This window comes from Oncorhynchus mykiss, chromosome 26 (genome assembly GCF_057628025.1).
Source record: "Oncorhynchus mykiss isolate SJ-2025 chromosome 26, ASM5762802v1, whole genome shotgun sequence".
NCBI classification, from domain to species: domain Eukaryota; kingdom Metazoa; phylum Chordata; class Actinopteri; order Salmoniformes; family Salmonidae; genus Oncorhynchus; species Oncorhynchus mykiss.
In genome coordinates this window covers 44,523,354-44,541,054 of record NC_143047.1, presented here as the reverse complement: position 1 = coordinate 44,541,054, position 17,701 = coordinate 44,523,354, and the positions used below count along the sequence as shown (strand labels likewise).

General features: G+C 44.7%; 1 protein-coding gene across 1 annotated transcript in view; it reads right to left on the bottom strand.

Annotated features, from left to right (window-relative positions):
* The window catches only part of otog (otogelin), a 123,823-nt gene that overhangs the window by 71,582 nt on the left and 34,540 nt on the right, over positions 1 to 17,701 (bottom strand). The window contains exons 17-23 of the mRNA XM_090221657.1: positions 17,466 to 17,643; positions 14,815 to 14,939; positions 13,990 to 14,202; positions 12,411 to 12,576; positions 11,008 to 11,082; positions 9,866 to 9,909; positions 8,899 to 9,082 (exon numbers count right to left, since the gene is read on the bottom strand). Of these exons, the coding sequence (XP_090077783.1) occupies positions 8,899 to 9,082; positions 9,866 to 9,909; positions 11,008 to 11,082; positions 12,411 to 12,576; positions 13,990 to 14,202; positions 14,815 to 14,939; positions 17,466 to 17,643 (985 nt within the window). The remainder of the gene's footprint in view (positions 1 to 8,898; positions 9,083 to 9,865; positions 9,910 to 11,007; positions 11,083 to 12,410; positions 12,577 to 13,989; positions 14,203 to 14,814; positions 14,940 to 17,465; positions 17,644 to 17,701) is intronic.

Here is a 17,701-nt window from a genome sequence, read left to right as displayed (position 1 = left end):
ATTGGGTCTCCACACTGTTAGAGCGACAGGGCTGATAAATATCTTGTAATATCACGTCGACGGGTCACAGTTATATCCCCTGGAGGGAGGGGGAGGGGGGGGGAGAGAGAGAGAGAGAGAGAGAGAGAGAGAGAGAGAGGAGAGGAGAGGAGAGGAGAGGAGAGGAGAGGAGAGGAGAGGAGAGGAGAGGAGAGGAGAGAGAGAGAGAGAGAGAGAGAGAGAGAGAGAGAGAGAGAGAGAGAGAGAGAGGAGAGGAGAGGAGAGGAGAGGAGAGAGAGAGAGAGAGAGAGAGAGAGAGAGAGAGAGGAGAGGAGAGGAGAGGCTGGGGACAGTAGACAATGAAGCGACACATTAAATGGTCTGGCCACAAACCTAGAGGTTCATCTGTGTAAAGTTACACTGCAGATAAAGTGGTGTTAACAGCTTTCTTTACCCGTCCGCCAAGCCGCTGGATCGATTACCCCGATCAAAGCTTCCATAATAACTCCTTCTCTACTACAGTCTGACTGTGCTGGCGTGCAGTAGCTAGGAATACATCTCAGTCAATGAATTCATCTTTCTCTATCGCTCGTTTAATTAAACCTTATCTATTTGTGTATAACTGTGCATACCTGTATAATGAAGACAGTGGTGAATAGTCATTCTGCAAGTCATAATCATGTACTTGTAATGCTTAAAGTGATGTCACGACAACACATTCTAACTCATTTTAACTTCAAGTTCATTTATTTAACACTTAAACTGTTCATGTAACAACGGATTAGTAGGATTTATATCAATTTCACAAATGTGTACATTTTAACAGTACATTGTCATTTTTTGCACCAACTCATTCATATTCTGTATGTAGCTGAACATTGTTTTAAGCTGGATCCAGCTCGCCCAGACCACCTTGTCTTATGCCTTAAAAAGGCCTGGACCGACAGGCATGACAGCATTAGTCTTTCAATCTTTTTCTTAACAGGCTCTTATTTCTGCCAGGAATGCCCAATACGAAGGTGAGGAAATCTTGGGCAGTGTTGGCATTTTCTGGATGGGAGGGCTGGTGCAAGTCAGTGCCAGAAGTTGAATTCTACAGGGTTCATTATTGAGATGTGGAACTTTTTCCCAGGTTGAATACAGAGAAGGGTATTTAGTGAGGATGGTACACAACTATATGGGTTACGCTATCACAATGTAAGATACACATATGTTTCCTGACAGGTCAAATTCAATTTTTAGGTTGCAGGGACGTTCTGAGAGAGTTTATTTTTAGGTTGAAGGGAGGTTCTGAGGACGTTTATTTTTAGGTTGCAGGGAGGTTCTGAGGACGTTTATTTTTAGGTTGCAGGGAGGTTCTGAGGACGTTTATTTTTAGGTTGCAGGGAGGTTCTGAGGATGTTTATTTTTAGGTTCCAGGGAGGTTTTGAGAACGTTTATTTTTAGGTTGCAGGGAGGTTCTGAGAATGTTTATTTTTAGGTTGCAGGAAGGTTCTGAGAACGTTTATATTTAGGTTGCATGGAGGTTCTGAGAATGTTTTTTCTGGGAGGTTTTATTAACGTTCTAAGAATGGAAATGATAGGTTATTTGGAGTTTTTTTTTAATAACTTCCTGAAAACGTTCAATGAATGTTTCAATAAGACTTTTAATAACACTCCTACAGTAGCTTAGTTTGCCTTAATGTTTCTTCACGTTCTGAGAACGGAATGTCTTTTTAAAAAAAATAAACATTTTTAGAACGTTCTCTGAAAGTTACCAAAGCCTTCTTGTGGTTTTTATGGAACGTTTTCTTAATGTGCTCAGAACAATTTGGGAACGTGATTTTAAATAGAACCCTGAAGAAACCTGTAGGAAACGTTACGCTGAAGTACTGAAATTCCCACAGAAGAAAGGGTTTTTCTTGATATTCTCTGAACTATTTGGAACATTCCCAATGTCAAACAGGTTGGAGAACATTCCTAGAACATTGCCAAACATTTTACTAAATGTAACCACTTTAAGGAAATATTCTGTTAAAGTAATAAAATACCAGGAAAATATATTTTTTTTTCAAGTTCATTAAATGTGCTGAGAATGTTCCAAAGCCAAGCAACTATCCTGCACCATTCCCAGAATGTTGTGGAAGCTTGTAAGCAAAATAACCATAGGACAACCACGCTCTCACCAAGCTCTAAGAAATATATGGTTCTCAGAACGTTGTGTGCTAGCTGGGCTGTCTATATTTTCTTTCTCTTGTCTAAACTTTAGACTGAGGAAGAGAGAGCAAAGGAAGAGCTAGGCTGAGGACGAGAGAGCACAGGAAGAACTATGCTGAGGAAGAGAGAGCTCAGGAAGAGCTAGACTGAGGAAGAGAGCTCAGGAAGAGCAAGGCTGAGGAAGAGAGAACACAGGAAGAGCTAGGCTGAGGACGAGAGAACACAGGAAGAGCTAGGCTGAGGAAGAGAGAACACAGGAAGAGCTAGGCTGAGGAAGAGAGAAAACAGGAAGAACTATGCTGAGGAAGAGAGAACACAGGAAGAGCTAGGCTGAGGACGAGAGAACACAGGAAGAGCTAGGCTGAGGACGAGAGAGCACAGGAAGAGCTAGGCTGAGGACGAGAGAACACAGGAAGAGCACAACCCTCTGTCCCTTATGATGATGATGAAGCGTGTTAGAATGAGGAAGAGCACAACCCTCTGTCTCTCATGGTGATAATGAGAAAGTGTTAGAATGAGGAAGAGCACAGCCCTCTGTCTCTCATGGTGATAATGAGAACGTGTTGATGGTACTAGTTAAACGTGGTAGAATGAGGAAGATCACAACCCTCTGTCTCTCATGGTGATAATGAGAAAGTGTTGATGGTACTAGTTAAACGTGGTAGCAGGAATTTATTTAAGAGGCTTAACCGACACCTGAGCACCCTACACACCACCTGTTTACTACATAAACAACAAAAGAAAAGCCACTTATAGACGGAGAGAGAAGGGGATAGAGAGAAGAGAGAACGGAGAGGGGGACCAAGGGGTAGTTGCATGGGCAGAATTACACAAATTCATAACGAGTGGAATGTCTCAGCTCATAAAAACGATTTTATGAGAGAGAGAGAGAGAGAGAGAGAGAGAGAGAGAGAGAGAGAGAGAGAGACAGAGAAAGAGACAGAGAGAGAGAGAGAGAGAGAGAGAGAGAGCATGCGTCGGGGGCAAGGAGAACAGATGAAACCTCAGATCATGAGGATCAGGTAATGCAAACTGAGTGGAACGTTACTTTTCTGAAAACGGATCACTAAAATAAATATCCTGCTATAACGAGATAAAGTCTCGTTGTGATTTTGCGATAACGTGTAATAATTTATAATTTATCAGATCCTGCCTCCACCTGCAACTTCAGGTTCATATGAGTTCAACAGACATGTTAATTGTGGAAAAGTTAGGAATGGTTGAAAGGTCTACATTTTAGTTCATAAACAAGGTGCCCCATTGTGATTGAAAACAAAATGGGGTTCTGCTGTCAGCACCTTCACTAATGATTTCCCATTAGTTTTTTTGTTTTTTTAAGTCTTCGTACTGAGGAATAACTGCAGTTGACCTCCTGTAACACTTGTGTTGGTGGAGCATATTTTCAAAACTAATTTTATAGACATTTTGTAAAAGCCAGGATTGCTTTTTAATCTAACGCAACAGGTAGGCTGCTGTAAGCCCTCAATGGCACTTTCCTAGCCTATCACTTCCCCATTGATTTATCAATACTCCCATCAATACTCCAAATGCAGCCATCACTGTCCCTCTACAAAGCTTGGTCTCATAGACTAGACGTATCATAGTACATGTAAATCTGGGACACTCCAATTAGTATGATATGTTACGTTTGGTATGGTTACATAAGACAGATGGGTAGAGGTGTAACGCCAACGGTTAGCAACCCAAAGGCTGTGTGTTCAAATCTCATCACGGACAACTAATTATCAACTTTGCGACTACTTACTACTTTTTAGCTACGTTGCAAGTACTTAGCACGTTAGCTAACCCATCCTCTAACCCTAACCGTAACCCTTTAAGCTAAGTCCTAACCCTAACCTTAACCTTAACCCTAAACCTACACCTAACCCCTAGCCTAGCTAACGCTAGCCACCTAGCTAATGCTAGCCACCTAGCTAGCATTAACGTAAGACACATAGCTGACATGAGCCACAGCAAATTGGAATTCGTAAACATATATCATACGAAATGGATAATGGACATCCACTAATTAATACATAACATACAAAACATTACGTCTACCCCTGAGTCCAGGTTGCAGCGCTCTGCGGTATAAGGCCTCATTGTGTCCATATTGACCAGGACTTCCAACCTCCCCACTAGAATATCCAGTTGCAGGCCATTATTAAACACTCATGACAGGCTTCTCATGCATCCACATCTCCTTCCCATGATGCTCGTGTGGGATAGGTTGGTTCTCGTAAAGGTCGAGGAGTGTGTGATAAGTTGGTTCTTGTAAAGGTCGAGAAGTGTGTGTAACAGGAATCAGTGAATCACTCCTCCTACTCCTACCGAGTAACGAATCCTCTTTCCGTCTCCCCCCATCACAAACACACCTCCCTCCGATCCACTTTTCCCGTTCCTCCCATCCCATCTCAATTTTCCATCCTGGATATCAGGTAAAACGTCTAAACGATACGCCCTTTCACAAAGATATCGTCTTCAAGCAGCAGGATTGACTGAACTATCTTTGTGTCTACCGCCAGGGTGGGGACAAACCAATCTCAACGCTGTCAAACCTTTAGAATCCTTCATTCTGTCAAACCTTTAGAATCCCTCATACTGTCAAACTTTTAGAATCCCTCATTCTATCAAACCTTTAGAATCCCTCATACTGTCAAACTTTTAGAATCCCTCATTCTATCAAACCTTTAGAATCCCTCATACTGTCAAACCTTCAGAATCCCTCATTCTGTCAAGCTTTTAGAATCCCCCATTCTGTCAAACCTTCAGAATCCCTCATTCTGTCAAACCTCTATTATCCCTCATTCTGTCAAACCTCTAGAATCCCTCATTCTGTCAAACCTCTAGAATCCCTCATTCTGTCAAACTTTTAGAATCCCTCATTCCGTCAAACAGCTACTTCTGAAAAGTAATCTGTACTTCCACGTCGGTTCCCCGTGTACGCTACAGGCCACATCCTGTAGCAGACTGAATCCACAAACTGGTGGTTTAAAGTTCAGGATAGCTTGTTTTCTAGGTCATGAGTAAGCTAGATAGCGATCTCCCTTTTCCCCGTCTAACATATGAGAACACTTCGGGAAAAGGGATCACCAACGTCAGGATTTTCCCAGGGGTCTGTCTGTTCCCATGCTGAATAGAAAAACATTGAGGGGTGGCTGGACGTGTGTGCCACATATCTAAGTGTAATATTACCTGTGTAAGACCCTGGTTTTATCGCACCTGGACCCCCGTCCAGTCATATGGTCAAGTGACACAAAGAGGGACTTAGGCAAATTACAATTGGCCCGGAACAGTGTAGAAAGGCTGGCCCTTAAATGTACACGGAGAGCTAACATTAATGACATGCTGCCCTACACCACCATTACTCAGAGACATGCTGCCCTACACCACCATTACTCAGAGACATGCTGCCCTACACCACCATTACTCAGAGACATGCTGCCCTATACTACGATTACTCAGAGACATGCTGCCCTACACCACCATTAGTCAGAGACATGCTGCCCTACTCTACCATTACACAGAGACATGCTGCCCTATACTACCATTACTCAGAGACATGCTGCCCTACTCTACCATTACACAGAGACATGCTGCCCTACTCTACCATTACTCAGAGACATGCTGCCCTACTCTACCATTACTCAGAGACATGCTGCCCTACTCTACCATTACTCAGAGACATGCTGCCCTACTCTACCATTACTCAGAGACATGCTGCCCTACTCTACCATTACTCAGAGACATGCTGCCCTACTCTACCATTACTCAGAGACATGCTGCCCTACACCACCATTACTCAGAGACATGCTGCCCTATACCACCATTACTCAGAGACATGCTGCCCTACACCACCATTACTCAGAGACATGCTGCCCTATGCACCCATTACACAGAGACATGCTGCCCTACTCTACCATTACTCAGAGACATGCTGCCCTACTCTACCATTACTCAGAGACATGCTGCCCTACTCTACCATTACACAGAGACATGCTGCCCTATACTACCATTACACAGAGACAAGCTGCCCTATGCAACCATTACACAGAGACATGCTGCCCTACTCTACCATTACTCAGAGACATGCTGCCCTACACCACCATTACTCAGAGACATGCTGCCCTATACTACCATTACACAGAGACATGCTGCCCTACTCTACCATTACTCAGAGACATGCTGCCCTACACCACCATTACTCAGAGACATGCTGCCCTACACCACCATTACTCAGAGACATGCTGCCCTATACCACCATTACTAAGAGACATGCTGCCCTACACCACCATTACTCAGAGACATGCTGCCCTACTCTACCATTACTCAGAGACATGCTGCCCTATACCACCATTACTCAGAGACATGCTGCCCTACACCACCATTACTCAGAGACATGCTGCCCTACACCACCATTACACAGAGACATGCTGCCCTATACTACCATTACTCAGAGACATGCTGCCCTACTCTACCATTACTCAGAGACATGCTGCCCTACTCTACCATTACTCAGAGACATGCTGCCCTACTCTACCATTACTCAGAGACATGCTGCCCTACTCTACCATTACACAGAGACATGCTGCCCTACACCACCATTACTCAGAGACATGCTGCCCTACACCACCATTACACAGAGACATGCTGCCCTACACCACCATTACTCAGAGACATGCTGCCCTATGCACCCATTACACAGAGACATGCTGCCCTACTCTACCATTACTCAGAGACATGCTGCCCTACTCTACCATTACTCAGAGACATGCTGCCCTACTCTACCATTACACAGAGACATGCTGCCCTATACTACCATTACACAGAGACAAGCTGCCCTATGCAACCATTACACAGAGACATGCTGCCCTACTCTACCATTACTCAGAGACATGCTGCCCTACACCACCATTACTCAGAGACATGCTGCCCTATACTACCATTACACAGAGACATGCTGCCCTACTCTACCATTACTCAGAGACATGCTGCCCTACACCACCATTACTCAGAGACATGCTGCCCTACACCACCATTACTCAGAGACATGCTGCCCTATACCACCATTACTAAGAGACATGCTGCCCTACACCACCATTATTTAGAGACATGCTGCCCTACTCTACCATTACTCAGAGACATGCTGCCCTATACCACCATTACTCAGAGACATGCTGCCCTACACCACCATTACTCAGAGACATGCTGCCCTACACCACCATTACACAGAGACATGCTGCCCTATACTACCATTACTCAGAGACATGCTGCCCTACTCTACCATTACTCAGAGACATGCTGCCCTACTCTACCATTACTCAGAGACATGCTGCCCTACTCTACCATTACTCAGAGACATGCTGCCCTACTCTACCATTACACAGAGACATGCTGCCCTACACCACCATTACTCAGAGACATGCTGCCCTACACCACCATTACACAGAGACATGCTGCCCTATACTACCATTACTCAGAGACATGCTGCCCTACTCTACCATTACTCAGAGACATGCTGCCCTACACCACCATTACTCAGAGACATGCTGCCCTACACCACCATTACTCAGAGACATGCTGCCCTACTCTACCATTACTCAGAGACATGCTGCCCTACACCACCATTACTCAGAGACATGCTGCCCTACACCACCATTACACAGAGACATGCTGCCCTATACTACCATTACTCAGAGACATGCTGCCCTACTCTACCATTACTCAGAGACATGCTGCCCTACTCTACCATTACTCAGAGACATGCTGCCCTACTCTACCATTACTCAGAGACATGCTGCCCTACTCTACCATTACACAGAGACATGCTGCCCTACTCTACCATTACTCAGAGACATGCTGCCCTACTCTACCATTACTCAGAGACATGCTGCCCTACTCTACCATTACACAGAGACATGCTGCCCTATACTACCATTAGACATTTCTATAAAGACTTAGCTAGCTGACGGCTCTGCTGACCTCACAGACAAACAGACTCACAGAGACACAGTCACAGATCGATGACACCTGAACCTGTGGTAATTCGTTTCCCCAGGCCATACACACACTGACACTCCAGTTTCTACAGTACTTTTCCATCCAGGGTGTGTGAATCTCCAAGGTTGACCCAATAAAGTGGAAGCTCCATCCCTATGCTGCTTGTTCTTCTCCAGACCCTTTACATCAACACACACTGAAGGGTTAGGGCCAACGTGGAGTTGTCGGGAGTGAATGGGGTCTGACTGCTAGAGGGAACATTGATACACAGTGAATGGGGTCTGACTGCTAGAGGAAACATTGACACACAGTGAATGGGGTCTGACTGCTAGAGGGAACATTGATACACAGTGAATGGGGTCTGACTGCTAGAGGGAACGTTGATACACAGTGAATGGGGTCTGACTGCTAGAGGGAACATTGATACACAGTGAATGGGGTCTGACTTCTAGAGGGAACATTGATACACAGTGAATGGGGTCTGACTGCTAGAGGGAACATTGATACACAGTGAATGGGGTCTGACTGCTAGAGGGAACATTGATACACAGTGAATGGGGTCTGACTGCTAGAGGGAACATTGATACACAGTGAATGGGGTCTGACTGCTAGAGGGAACATTGATACACAGTGAATGGGGTCTGACAGGTAGAGGGAAAACTGATACACAGTGAATCCTTGTGGGTACAGGAAGTAAGAGGTGTTTAAAGTACTAGTACTCACCCAGGGGGACAGACACAGCCAGGTATGCACGGTTCATGAGCTGAACAGGTGAGGTTGAGCAGGTGGGATTCACAGGTGTGTTCACAGCCCAGTCCTCTACCCAGGCTGATCCCATCTATAGCCTTCAGCCCCTCCAGCCCCTCAGTACAGTCCAGGTACATCTGACCAAGCGGACACTGTTGGTCTGGAACAAGAGATGGTACAGGTAGGAGGTATATGTAATTGAGAGCACTTTAGAGACTATAGAATTATTAATATCATTATTTTAAAGGTAACTACCACTGTCATGACTTTGGGGAATCTAGCCCAGATCATTCTCCTAAAGGTAACTTACCACTGTCATGACTTTGGGGAATCTAGCCCAGATCATTCTCCTAAAGGTAACTAACTACTGTCAGGACTTTGGGGAATCTAGCCCAGATCATTCTCCTAAAGGTAACTAACTACTGTCAGGACTTTGGGGAATCTAGCCCAGATCATTCTCCTAAAGGTAACTAACTACTGTCAGGACTTTGGGGAATCTAGCCAAGATCATTCTCCTAAAGGTAACTAACTACTGTCAGGACTTTGGGGAATCTAGCCAAGATCATTCTCCTAAAGGTAACTAACTACTGACAGGACTTTAGGGAATCTAGCCCAGATCATTCTCCTAGAGGTAACTAACTACTGTCATGACTTTGGGGAATCTAGCCCAGATCATTCTCCTAAAGGTAACTAACTACTGTCAGGACTTTGGGGAATCTAGCCCAGATCATTCTCCTAAAGGTAACTAACTACTGTCAGGACTTTGGGGAATCTAGCCCAGATCATTCTCCTAGAGGTAACTAACTACTGTCATGACTTTGGGGAATCTAGCCCAGATCATTCTCCTAAAGGTAACTAACTACTGTCAGGACTTTGGGGAACGAGCTTGCCATCTTTTGATATTATAGCATGGTTCAATATCATTCTCTTAAAAGTAACTTACCAGTGGCAGGACTTTGGGAAACTAGCTTGCCATCTTGGCAAATCCTAAAGAGAGAACATTGTTAACTCAACACAACAAGAACATCGTTAAATCAACACAACAAGAACATTGTTAACTCAACACAACAAGAACATCGTTAACTCAACACAACAAGAACATTGTTAACTCAACACAACAATAACATTGTTAACTCAACACAACAAGAACATCGTTAACTCAACACAACAAGAACATCGTTAAATCAACACAACAATAACATTGTTAACTCAACACAACAATAACATCATTAACTCAAGACAACAAGAACAACGTTAAATCAACACAACAATAACATTGTTAACTCAACAAAATAATGTGAATACTGGTCACATCCCAAATGGCACCCTAATTCCTATAGACTGCACTACCAGAGCCCTATGGTCCCTATATATCCCTATGGTACCTATATATCCCTATGGTCCCTATATATCCCTATGGGCCCTATATATCCCTATGGGCCCTATCCCTATGGGCCCTATATAGCCCTATGGGCCCTATATATCCCTATGGTCCCTATATATCCCTATGGTCCCTATATATCCCTATGGTCCCTATATATCCCTATGGGCCCTATATATCCCTATGGGCCCTATATATCCCTATGGGCCCTATATATCCCTATGGGCCCTATATATCCCTATGGGCCCTATATATCCCTATGGGCCCTATATATCCCTATGGGCCCTATATATCCCTATGTTTGAGCATTTCAGAGAGTTTCAAAGAGTTTATCAAATAGAGTATCAAATAGAGTTTCAAATAGAGTATCAAAGATAATATCAAATAGAGTATCAAATAGAGTTTCAAATAGAGTATCAAAGATAATATCAAATAGAGTATCGAAGAGTTTATCAAATAGAGTATCGAAGAGTTTATCAAATAGAGTTTCAAATAGAGTTTCAACTAGAGTATCAAAGATAATATCAACTAGAGTATCAAAGAGTTTATCAAATAGAGTATCAAATAGAGTTTCAACTAGAGTATCAAAGATAATATCAAAGAGAGTATCAGAGAAGAGTATCAGAGAAAGTATCAGAGTGAGTTTGTTGGTTGAACATCTTGTTTATTAGTTTGTTAAAGAGAGATGATGAGGAGTGTCTTACTGTACACCTGCTGATGTCATGATCACATCGCCTGGAGTATAGTCCGCCCCCAGGAAACTACAGGGACAGGAGCTCCTGAGAAAACACACACACAAGAAATAACAAACATGTGAAGACACAGAAACACACCAGAAGGCAGTTGTAACATAGAACTGTTTGGTGCTAACAAGCCATCAAGCTGAGCCTTTTATATAGACTCCACATCTCAACTGAACTCATTCTAAGGGAAATAAATGCTGTTTTGTTGTTGTTGTTGATTGGAGATACATTGAAGATCTTATCAAAATTGCATCACCTGCATAATCTGAGTTGAATCAATTAAATCGCCAAATCTCTCCATTCACCTAAAATGGCTGCAGAATCAATTGAGTGGTGCAGTTAAACCCGTGTCTAGCAGAGGCTAAGAGCCTCTGTAACATATAGGCCATGGCAACACATCAGCCTCTGTGTTACACGTTCTTTCTCACTGACTATCAGATATCTGTGTTGTCCACAGCTTGAGTGGGAATGAATGGGGGGGGGTTGCAGGGTTTCACCGCAAATTCCTTAATGTAACTCTATCGCCAGGTAAGTAACAGCACTGCGCTAACTGTAGGATGTTAAAAAAAAACTGGGGACAATTAAGCCTCATGTCGTATTGAGGCAAGAGTGTTTTTTTAATGAAAAGAGAGCACAACTGCCAGGGTCTGCAGGGTCTCTGTGATGTCTATGGGAGAGATGGAAGACAGGACTTGACCTTGAGCTGAAATACAAAATATCACTTGGTGGAGGATTAGACTTGGTGGGTGTTCTGCTTACAAGCTCAAGTTCACCATTTGTAATTCCAAGAAAACATGTCTTTTTTTTTAAAACTCTTAAAGCAGCCTTGGGGCCGTGTAATCAGAAGGACAAGACTGATTCATGTGTAATCAGAAGGACAAGACTGATTCATGTATTAAGGAAGTGCTAAGTCCTGGGGCCATGTAATCAGAAGGACAACACTGATTTGATTTGATTTGATTTTGATTTGATTTGATTTGATTCATGTATTAAGGAAGTGCTAAGTCCTGGGGCCATGTAATCAGAAGGACAACGCTGATTCATGTGTAAAGGAAGTGCTAAGTCCTGGGGCCATGTATTCAGAAGGACAACGCTGATTCATGTGTAAAGGAAGTGCTAAGTCCTGGGGCCATGTAATCAGAAGGACAACACTGATTCATGTGTAAAGGAAGTGCTAAGAAACAACATTGTTGGACTTTCCTTTAGTCCCAATGATGATAATGGACTGAGTGTCACTTCTATTTGTTCCAAACTAAATATAGACTCTGAATAAGTGTCACTTCTCTTTGTTCCAAACTAAATATAGACTTAATTGTAAATGGGAAAGTGTGCCACTCGGCCCCGCCCCACAGCGCCAGTCTTACCTGGGCACACATGTGTGTGTGTGTGTGCTGTAGAAGGTGCCATGTGGACACACACAGCCCTCCTCACACTCCTCTCCGCAGTGCTGCTGCGTGGACAGGGCGGAGCAACGCCGTTGGCACGACGACACACAGGTTCCGTACTCCATGGTATCTGGGCATGTCACCTCTACAGGGGAAGGATATATACTGTCAGTCAATAATGTCACCTCTACAGGGGAAGGATATATACTGTCAGTCAATAATGTCACCTCTACAGGGGAAGGAGACGGATATATACAGTCAGTCAATAATGTCACCTCTACAGGGGAAGGATATATACTGACAGTCAATAATGTCACCTCTACAGGGCAAGGAGACTGATATATACTGACAGTCAATAATGTCACCTCTACAGGGGAAGGATATATACTGACAGTCAATAATGTCACCTCTACAGGGGAAGGATATATACTGACAGTCAATAATGTCACCTCTACAGGGGAAGGATATATACTGTCAGTCAATAATGTCACCTCTACAGGGGAAGGATATATACTGACAGTCAATAATGTCACCTCTACAGGGGAAGGATATATACTGACAGTCAATAATGTCACCTCTACAGGGGAAGGATATATACTGTCAGTCAATAATGTCACCTCTACAGGGGAAGGATATATACTGTCAGTCAATAATGTCACCTCTACAGGGGAAGGATATATACTGACAGTCAATAATGTCACCTCTACAGGGGAAGGATATATACTGTCAGTCAATAATGTCACCTCTACAGGGGAAGGATATATACTGACAGTCAATAATGTCACCTCTACAGGGGAAGGATATATACTGACAGTCAATAATGTCACCTCTACAGGGGAAGGATATATACTGACAGTCAATAATGTCACCTCTACAGGGGAAGGATATATACTGACAGTCAATAATGTCACCTCTACAGGGGAAGGAGAAGGATATATACTGTCAGTCAATAAGCTCTTACTTATCATTCAATTACCTTTTTAGTCAAAGAAATGGTGTAATTTCACCAGATCTACAACTGTAAACGTTTAACGTCTATCATGTATTTCTGTACCAGTTGGTGTCACAAAACTCGTTTGTTTACATTTATAGCATTGAACTTCCTGAACCCCAGTTCACATACTAGTACAGAGTACACATGACTCACATGAACAATACTGTCTAAACATACAATACTTAAAGTCATGAATCACTAACAGTCTAAACAATACTGTCTAAACATACAGTACTTAAAGTCATGAATCACTAGCAGTCTGAACATACAATACTTAAAGTCATGAATCACTAACAGTCTGAACAATACTGTCTAAACATACAATACTTAAAGTCATGAATCACTAGCAGTCTGAACAAGACTGTCTAAACATACAATACTTAAAGTCATGAATCACTAGCAGTCTGAACAAGACTGTCTAAACATACAATACTTAAAGTCATGAATCACTAACACAGTCTGAACAATACTGTCCAACCATACAATACAATAAGTCCCCCTAAAGCATCTAACCAACAACCAGCAGATTGAAAGTAACATCCAGGGCCAGACCACAGTACTCACCACAGTCAGGTACGCTGGCTCTGAACTCCGTGATGACAGAGTACTTCCTGCACTGTCTAGCATAGTGGGCCAGGGAAGAGCAGAGACAGGGCTGGCCACACTTACAGGTGTCTGCTTTACACTGTTGGTGAAAGGGCACCGGACTCAGGTACTCATGACACGCTGAGAACAACTCCTGGTTCAGGATGTCACACATCTCAGAGGCGTAGGATGCTATGGGGTGGAGGGGGAGGCAGAGGGGGAGAGTGAAAGAGAGAAATAAAGAGTAAGCGTGAAAGAGAAATAGAGAGAGAGACAGACAGACAGAGAGAGAGAGAGAGAAATAGAGAGAGTGAAAGAGAGAAAGAGAGAAATAGAGAGAGAGCGTGAAAGAGAGAGAGAGAAAGAGAGAGAGAGAATGTTTACTGTTAATTTTTGTTGTTTTTCACTTTATATATTCACTTTGTATGTTGTCTACCTCACTTGCTTTGGCAATGTTAACACATGTTTCCCATGCCAATAAAGCCCTTGAATTGAATTGAATTGAGAAAGAGAGAGAGAGAGAGAGAGGGAGAGCGAGAAAGAGAGAGAGAGAGAGAGCGAGAGGGGGAGAGAGAGAGAGAGAGAGGGAGAGACAGAGAGAGAGAGAGGGAGAGAGAGGGAGAGAGAGAGAGAGAGAGAGAGAGAGAGAGAGAGAGAGAGAGAGAGACAGAGCATCTCTGTTTAAGTTTGAGTTATGTTGCAGTGAGGGTTCTAAAACACATAAGGAAAATATTTATTGAAAGGCATGACATGTTTCTATTTGATAATGAGGTAGGAGGACTTATGGTTTAGAAGGACACGTACCTGCTTGCTGATGGGTGTCACATGGGTCAAGCTGGGGAACACTCTGGCTGGGGACACAGGCAGAGGATACCCTCCAGGCGTTGCCAAACAGGTGAGGGGTGCTCTCTATCATACCAGACGGGGACCTGGGGAGGGCAGGGGAGGAGGGGTGTGTCACAACATCAGAGATGGACTACCTTAGTGTTTCAGAAGGAACCCAGACCTGGGGGAGGGCAGGGGAGGAGGGGGAGGGCAGGGGAGGAGGGGGTGTGTCACAACATCAGAGATGGACTACCTTAGTGTTTCAGAAGGAACCCACAACAAATTCTTGCATGCACACTACCCGGTTTGGTTCTGGTGGTCAGAGGTTTTGCAGATCTGGACTGCAGGGGAGGAAGGGTGTACTCCTTCACAACACAATAGTTCTGTGATTCAGCTATATTATATATATACTATACTATTATATACTGTATATACTGATACATGTTGTTGTGATCCAAAACATTTACAGTACATGGCTGTGAAGTCACAGTACATTTCAACCATTCCATTAAACCCTCAGACATGACTGTGAAGTCACAGTACATTTCAACCATTCCATTAAACCCTCAGACATGGCTGTGAAGTCACAGTACATTTCAACCATTCCATTAAACCCTCAGACATGACTGTGAAGTCACAGTACATTTCAACCATTCCATTAAACCCTCAGACATGACTGTGAAGTCACAGTACATTTCAACCATTCTATTAAACCCTCAGACATGACTGTGAAGTCACAGTACATTTCAACCATTCTATTAAACCCTCAGACATGACTGTGAAGTCACAGTACATTTCAACCATTCCATTAAACCCTCAGACATGACTGTGAAGTCACACTACATTTCAACCATTCCATTAAACTCTCAGACATGACTGTGAAGTCACAGTACATTTCAACCATTCTATTAAACCCTCAGACATGACTGTGAAGTCACAGTACATTTCAACCATTCCATTAAACCCTCAGACATGGCTGTGAAGTCACAGTACATTTCAACCATTCCATTAAACCCTCAGACATGGCTGTGAAGTCACAGTACATTTCAACCATTCTATTAAACTCTCAGACATGATGGGCCACGTCCATCCATTTCACTTGAGTTTTCACCTGTTAACAGTGAAGGAGGCGATTAGAGAGAGGTAACATTTCATCAGGCAGAGGCTGGTCAGGCTGGTCAGGCTGGTTAGACTGGTCAGGCTGGTCAGGCTGGTTAGACTGGTCAGGCTGGTTAGACTGGTTAGACTGGTTAGACTGGTAAGGCTGGTCAGGCTGGTCAGGCTGGTTAGACTGGTCAGGCTGGTCGGCTGGTCAGGCTGGTCAGGCCGGTCAGGCCGGTTAGACTGGTCAGGCTGGTCAGGCTGGTCAGGCTGGTTAGACTGGTTAGACTGGTCAGGCTGGTCAGGCTGGTTAGACTGGTCAGGCTGGTTAGACTGGTCAGGCTGGTCAGGCCGGTCAGACCGGTCAGGCTGGTCAGGCTGGTCAGGCTGGTCAGGCTGGTTAGACTGGTCAGGCTGATCAGGCTGGTCAGGCTGGTTAGACTGGTCAGGCTGGTCAGTCTGGTTAGACTGGTCAGGCTGGTCAGGCTGGTTAGACTGGTTAGTCTGGTCAGGCTGGTTAGACTGGTCAGGCTGGTCAGGCTGGTTAGACTGGTCAGGCCGGTCAGGCCGGTCAGGCTGGTTAGACTGGTCAGGCCGGTCAGGCTGGTTAGACTGGTCAGGCTGGTCAGGCTGGTCAGGCTGGTCAGGCTGGTTAGACTGGTCAGGCTGGTCAGGCTGGTTAGACTGGTCAGGCTGTTCAGGCTGGTTAGACTGGTTAGACTGGTCAGGCTGGTTAGACTGGTCAGGCTGGTCAGGCTGGTTAGACTGGTCAGGCTGGTCAGGCTGGTCAGCCGCGATTTACATTACAGAGAGGAGAGGTAGATAAGAGAGAGAGAAAGGAGAGAGAGGGGAGAGGCGAGGAGAGACTGGTCAGGCTGGTCAGGCTGGTTAGACTGGTCAGGCTGGTCAGGCTGGTTAGACTGGTCAGGCTGGTTAGACTGGTTAGACTGGTCAGGCTGGTTAGACTGGTCAGGCTGGTCAGGCTGGTCAGGCTGGTCAGGCTGGTCAGGCTGGTCAGCCGCGATTTACATTACAGAGAGGAGAGGTAGATAAGAGAGAGAGAAAGGAGAGAGAGGGGAGAGGCGAGGAGAGCTGAGAGGAGAGGGAGAGCTGTTCCCGTCATCTCCCTCCCTGCCCCTCCCTCTCCCTGCCCTAGCCAGCTCCCGAAACAGGAGTATCCTTTCTCCCAGAATGCCACAGCAAGGGCCGTGCCAGCCACAGAGAGCAACAGAGAGCCACCCGGGGGACTGGAGGTCAAGGGTCAGACAGACACACTTACAGGACGTCAGAGAGAATGAGGGTAGAGAGAGAGAGAGAGAGAGAGAGAGAGAGAGAGAGAGAGAGAGAGAGAGAAAGAGAGAGACAGAAAGAGAGAGACGGAGAGAGAGAATGAGGGTAGAGAGAGAGAGAGAGAGAGAGAGAGAGAGAGAGAGAGGAGAAGGAAGAAGCATGGGATTGGGGTTTCTGAAAACATGTTTCTGTATCAGTATCTGAAAACGTTACAAGCCATCCAATCCAGACACACTTACAGGAAGTCGTCCTGGATGTTTCCGTTGAAGGTTCCACAGAGCCCCACCGTGTCGCCCTTCCACAGCTCATCCACCTGCAGGTAGAGACGGAACTCCCTCCAGCTGTACTGCAGATGCAGACCCAGAGCAGTACGCACCTGCAGGTACATGGAGGACAGCTCCTGGATGTGGAACACCTCTGGGGAAACAATAGGGATGTGATTAAAGGGGGAGGGAGTCTAAAGTGCAAAGTCTCT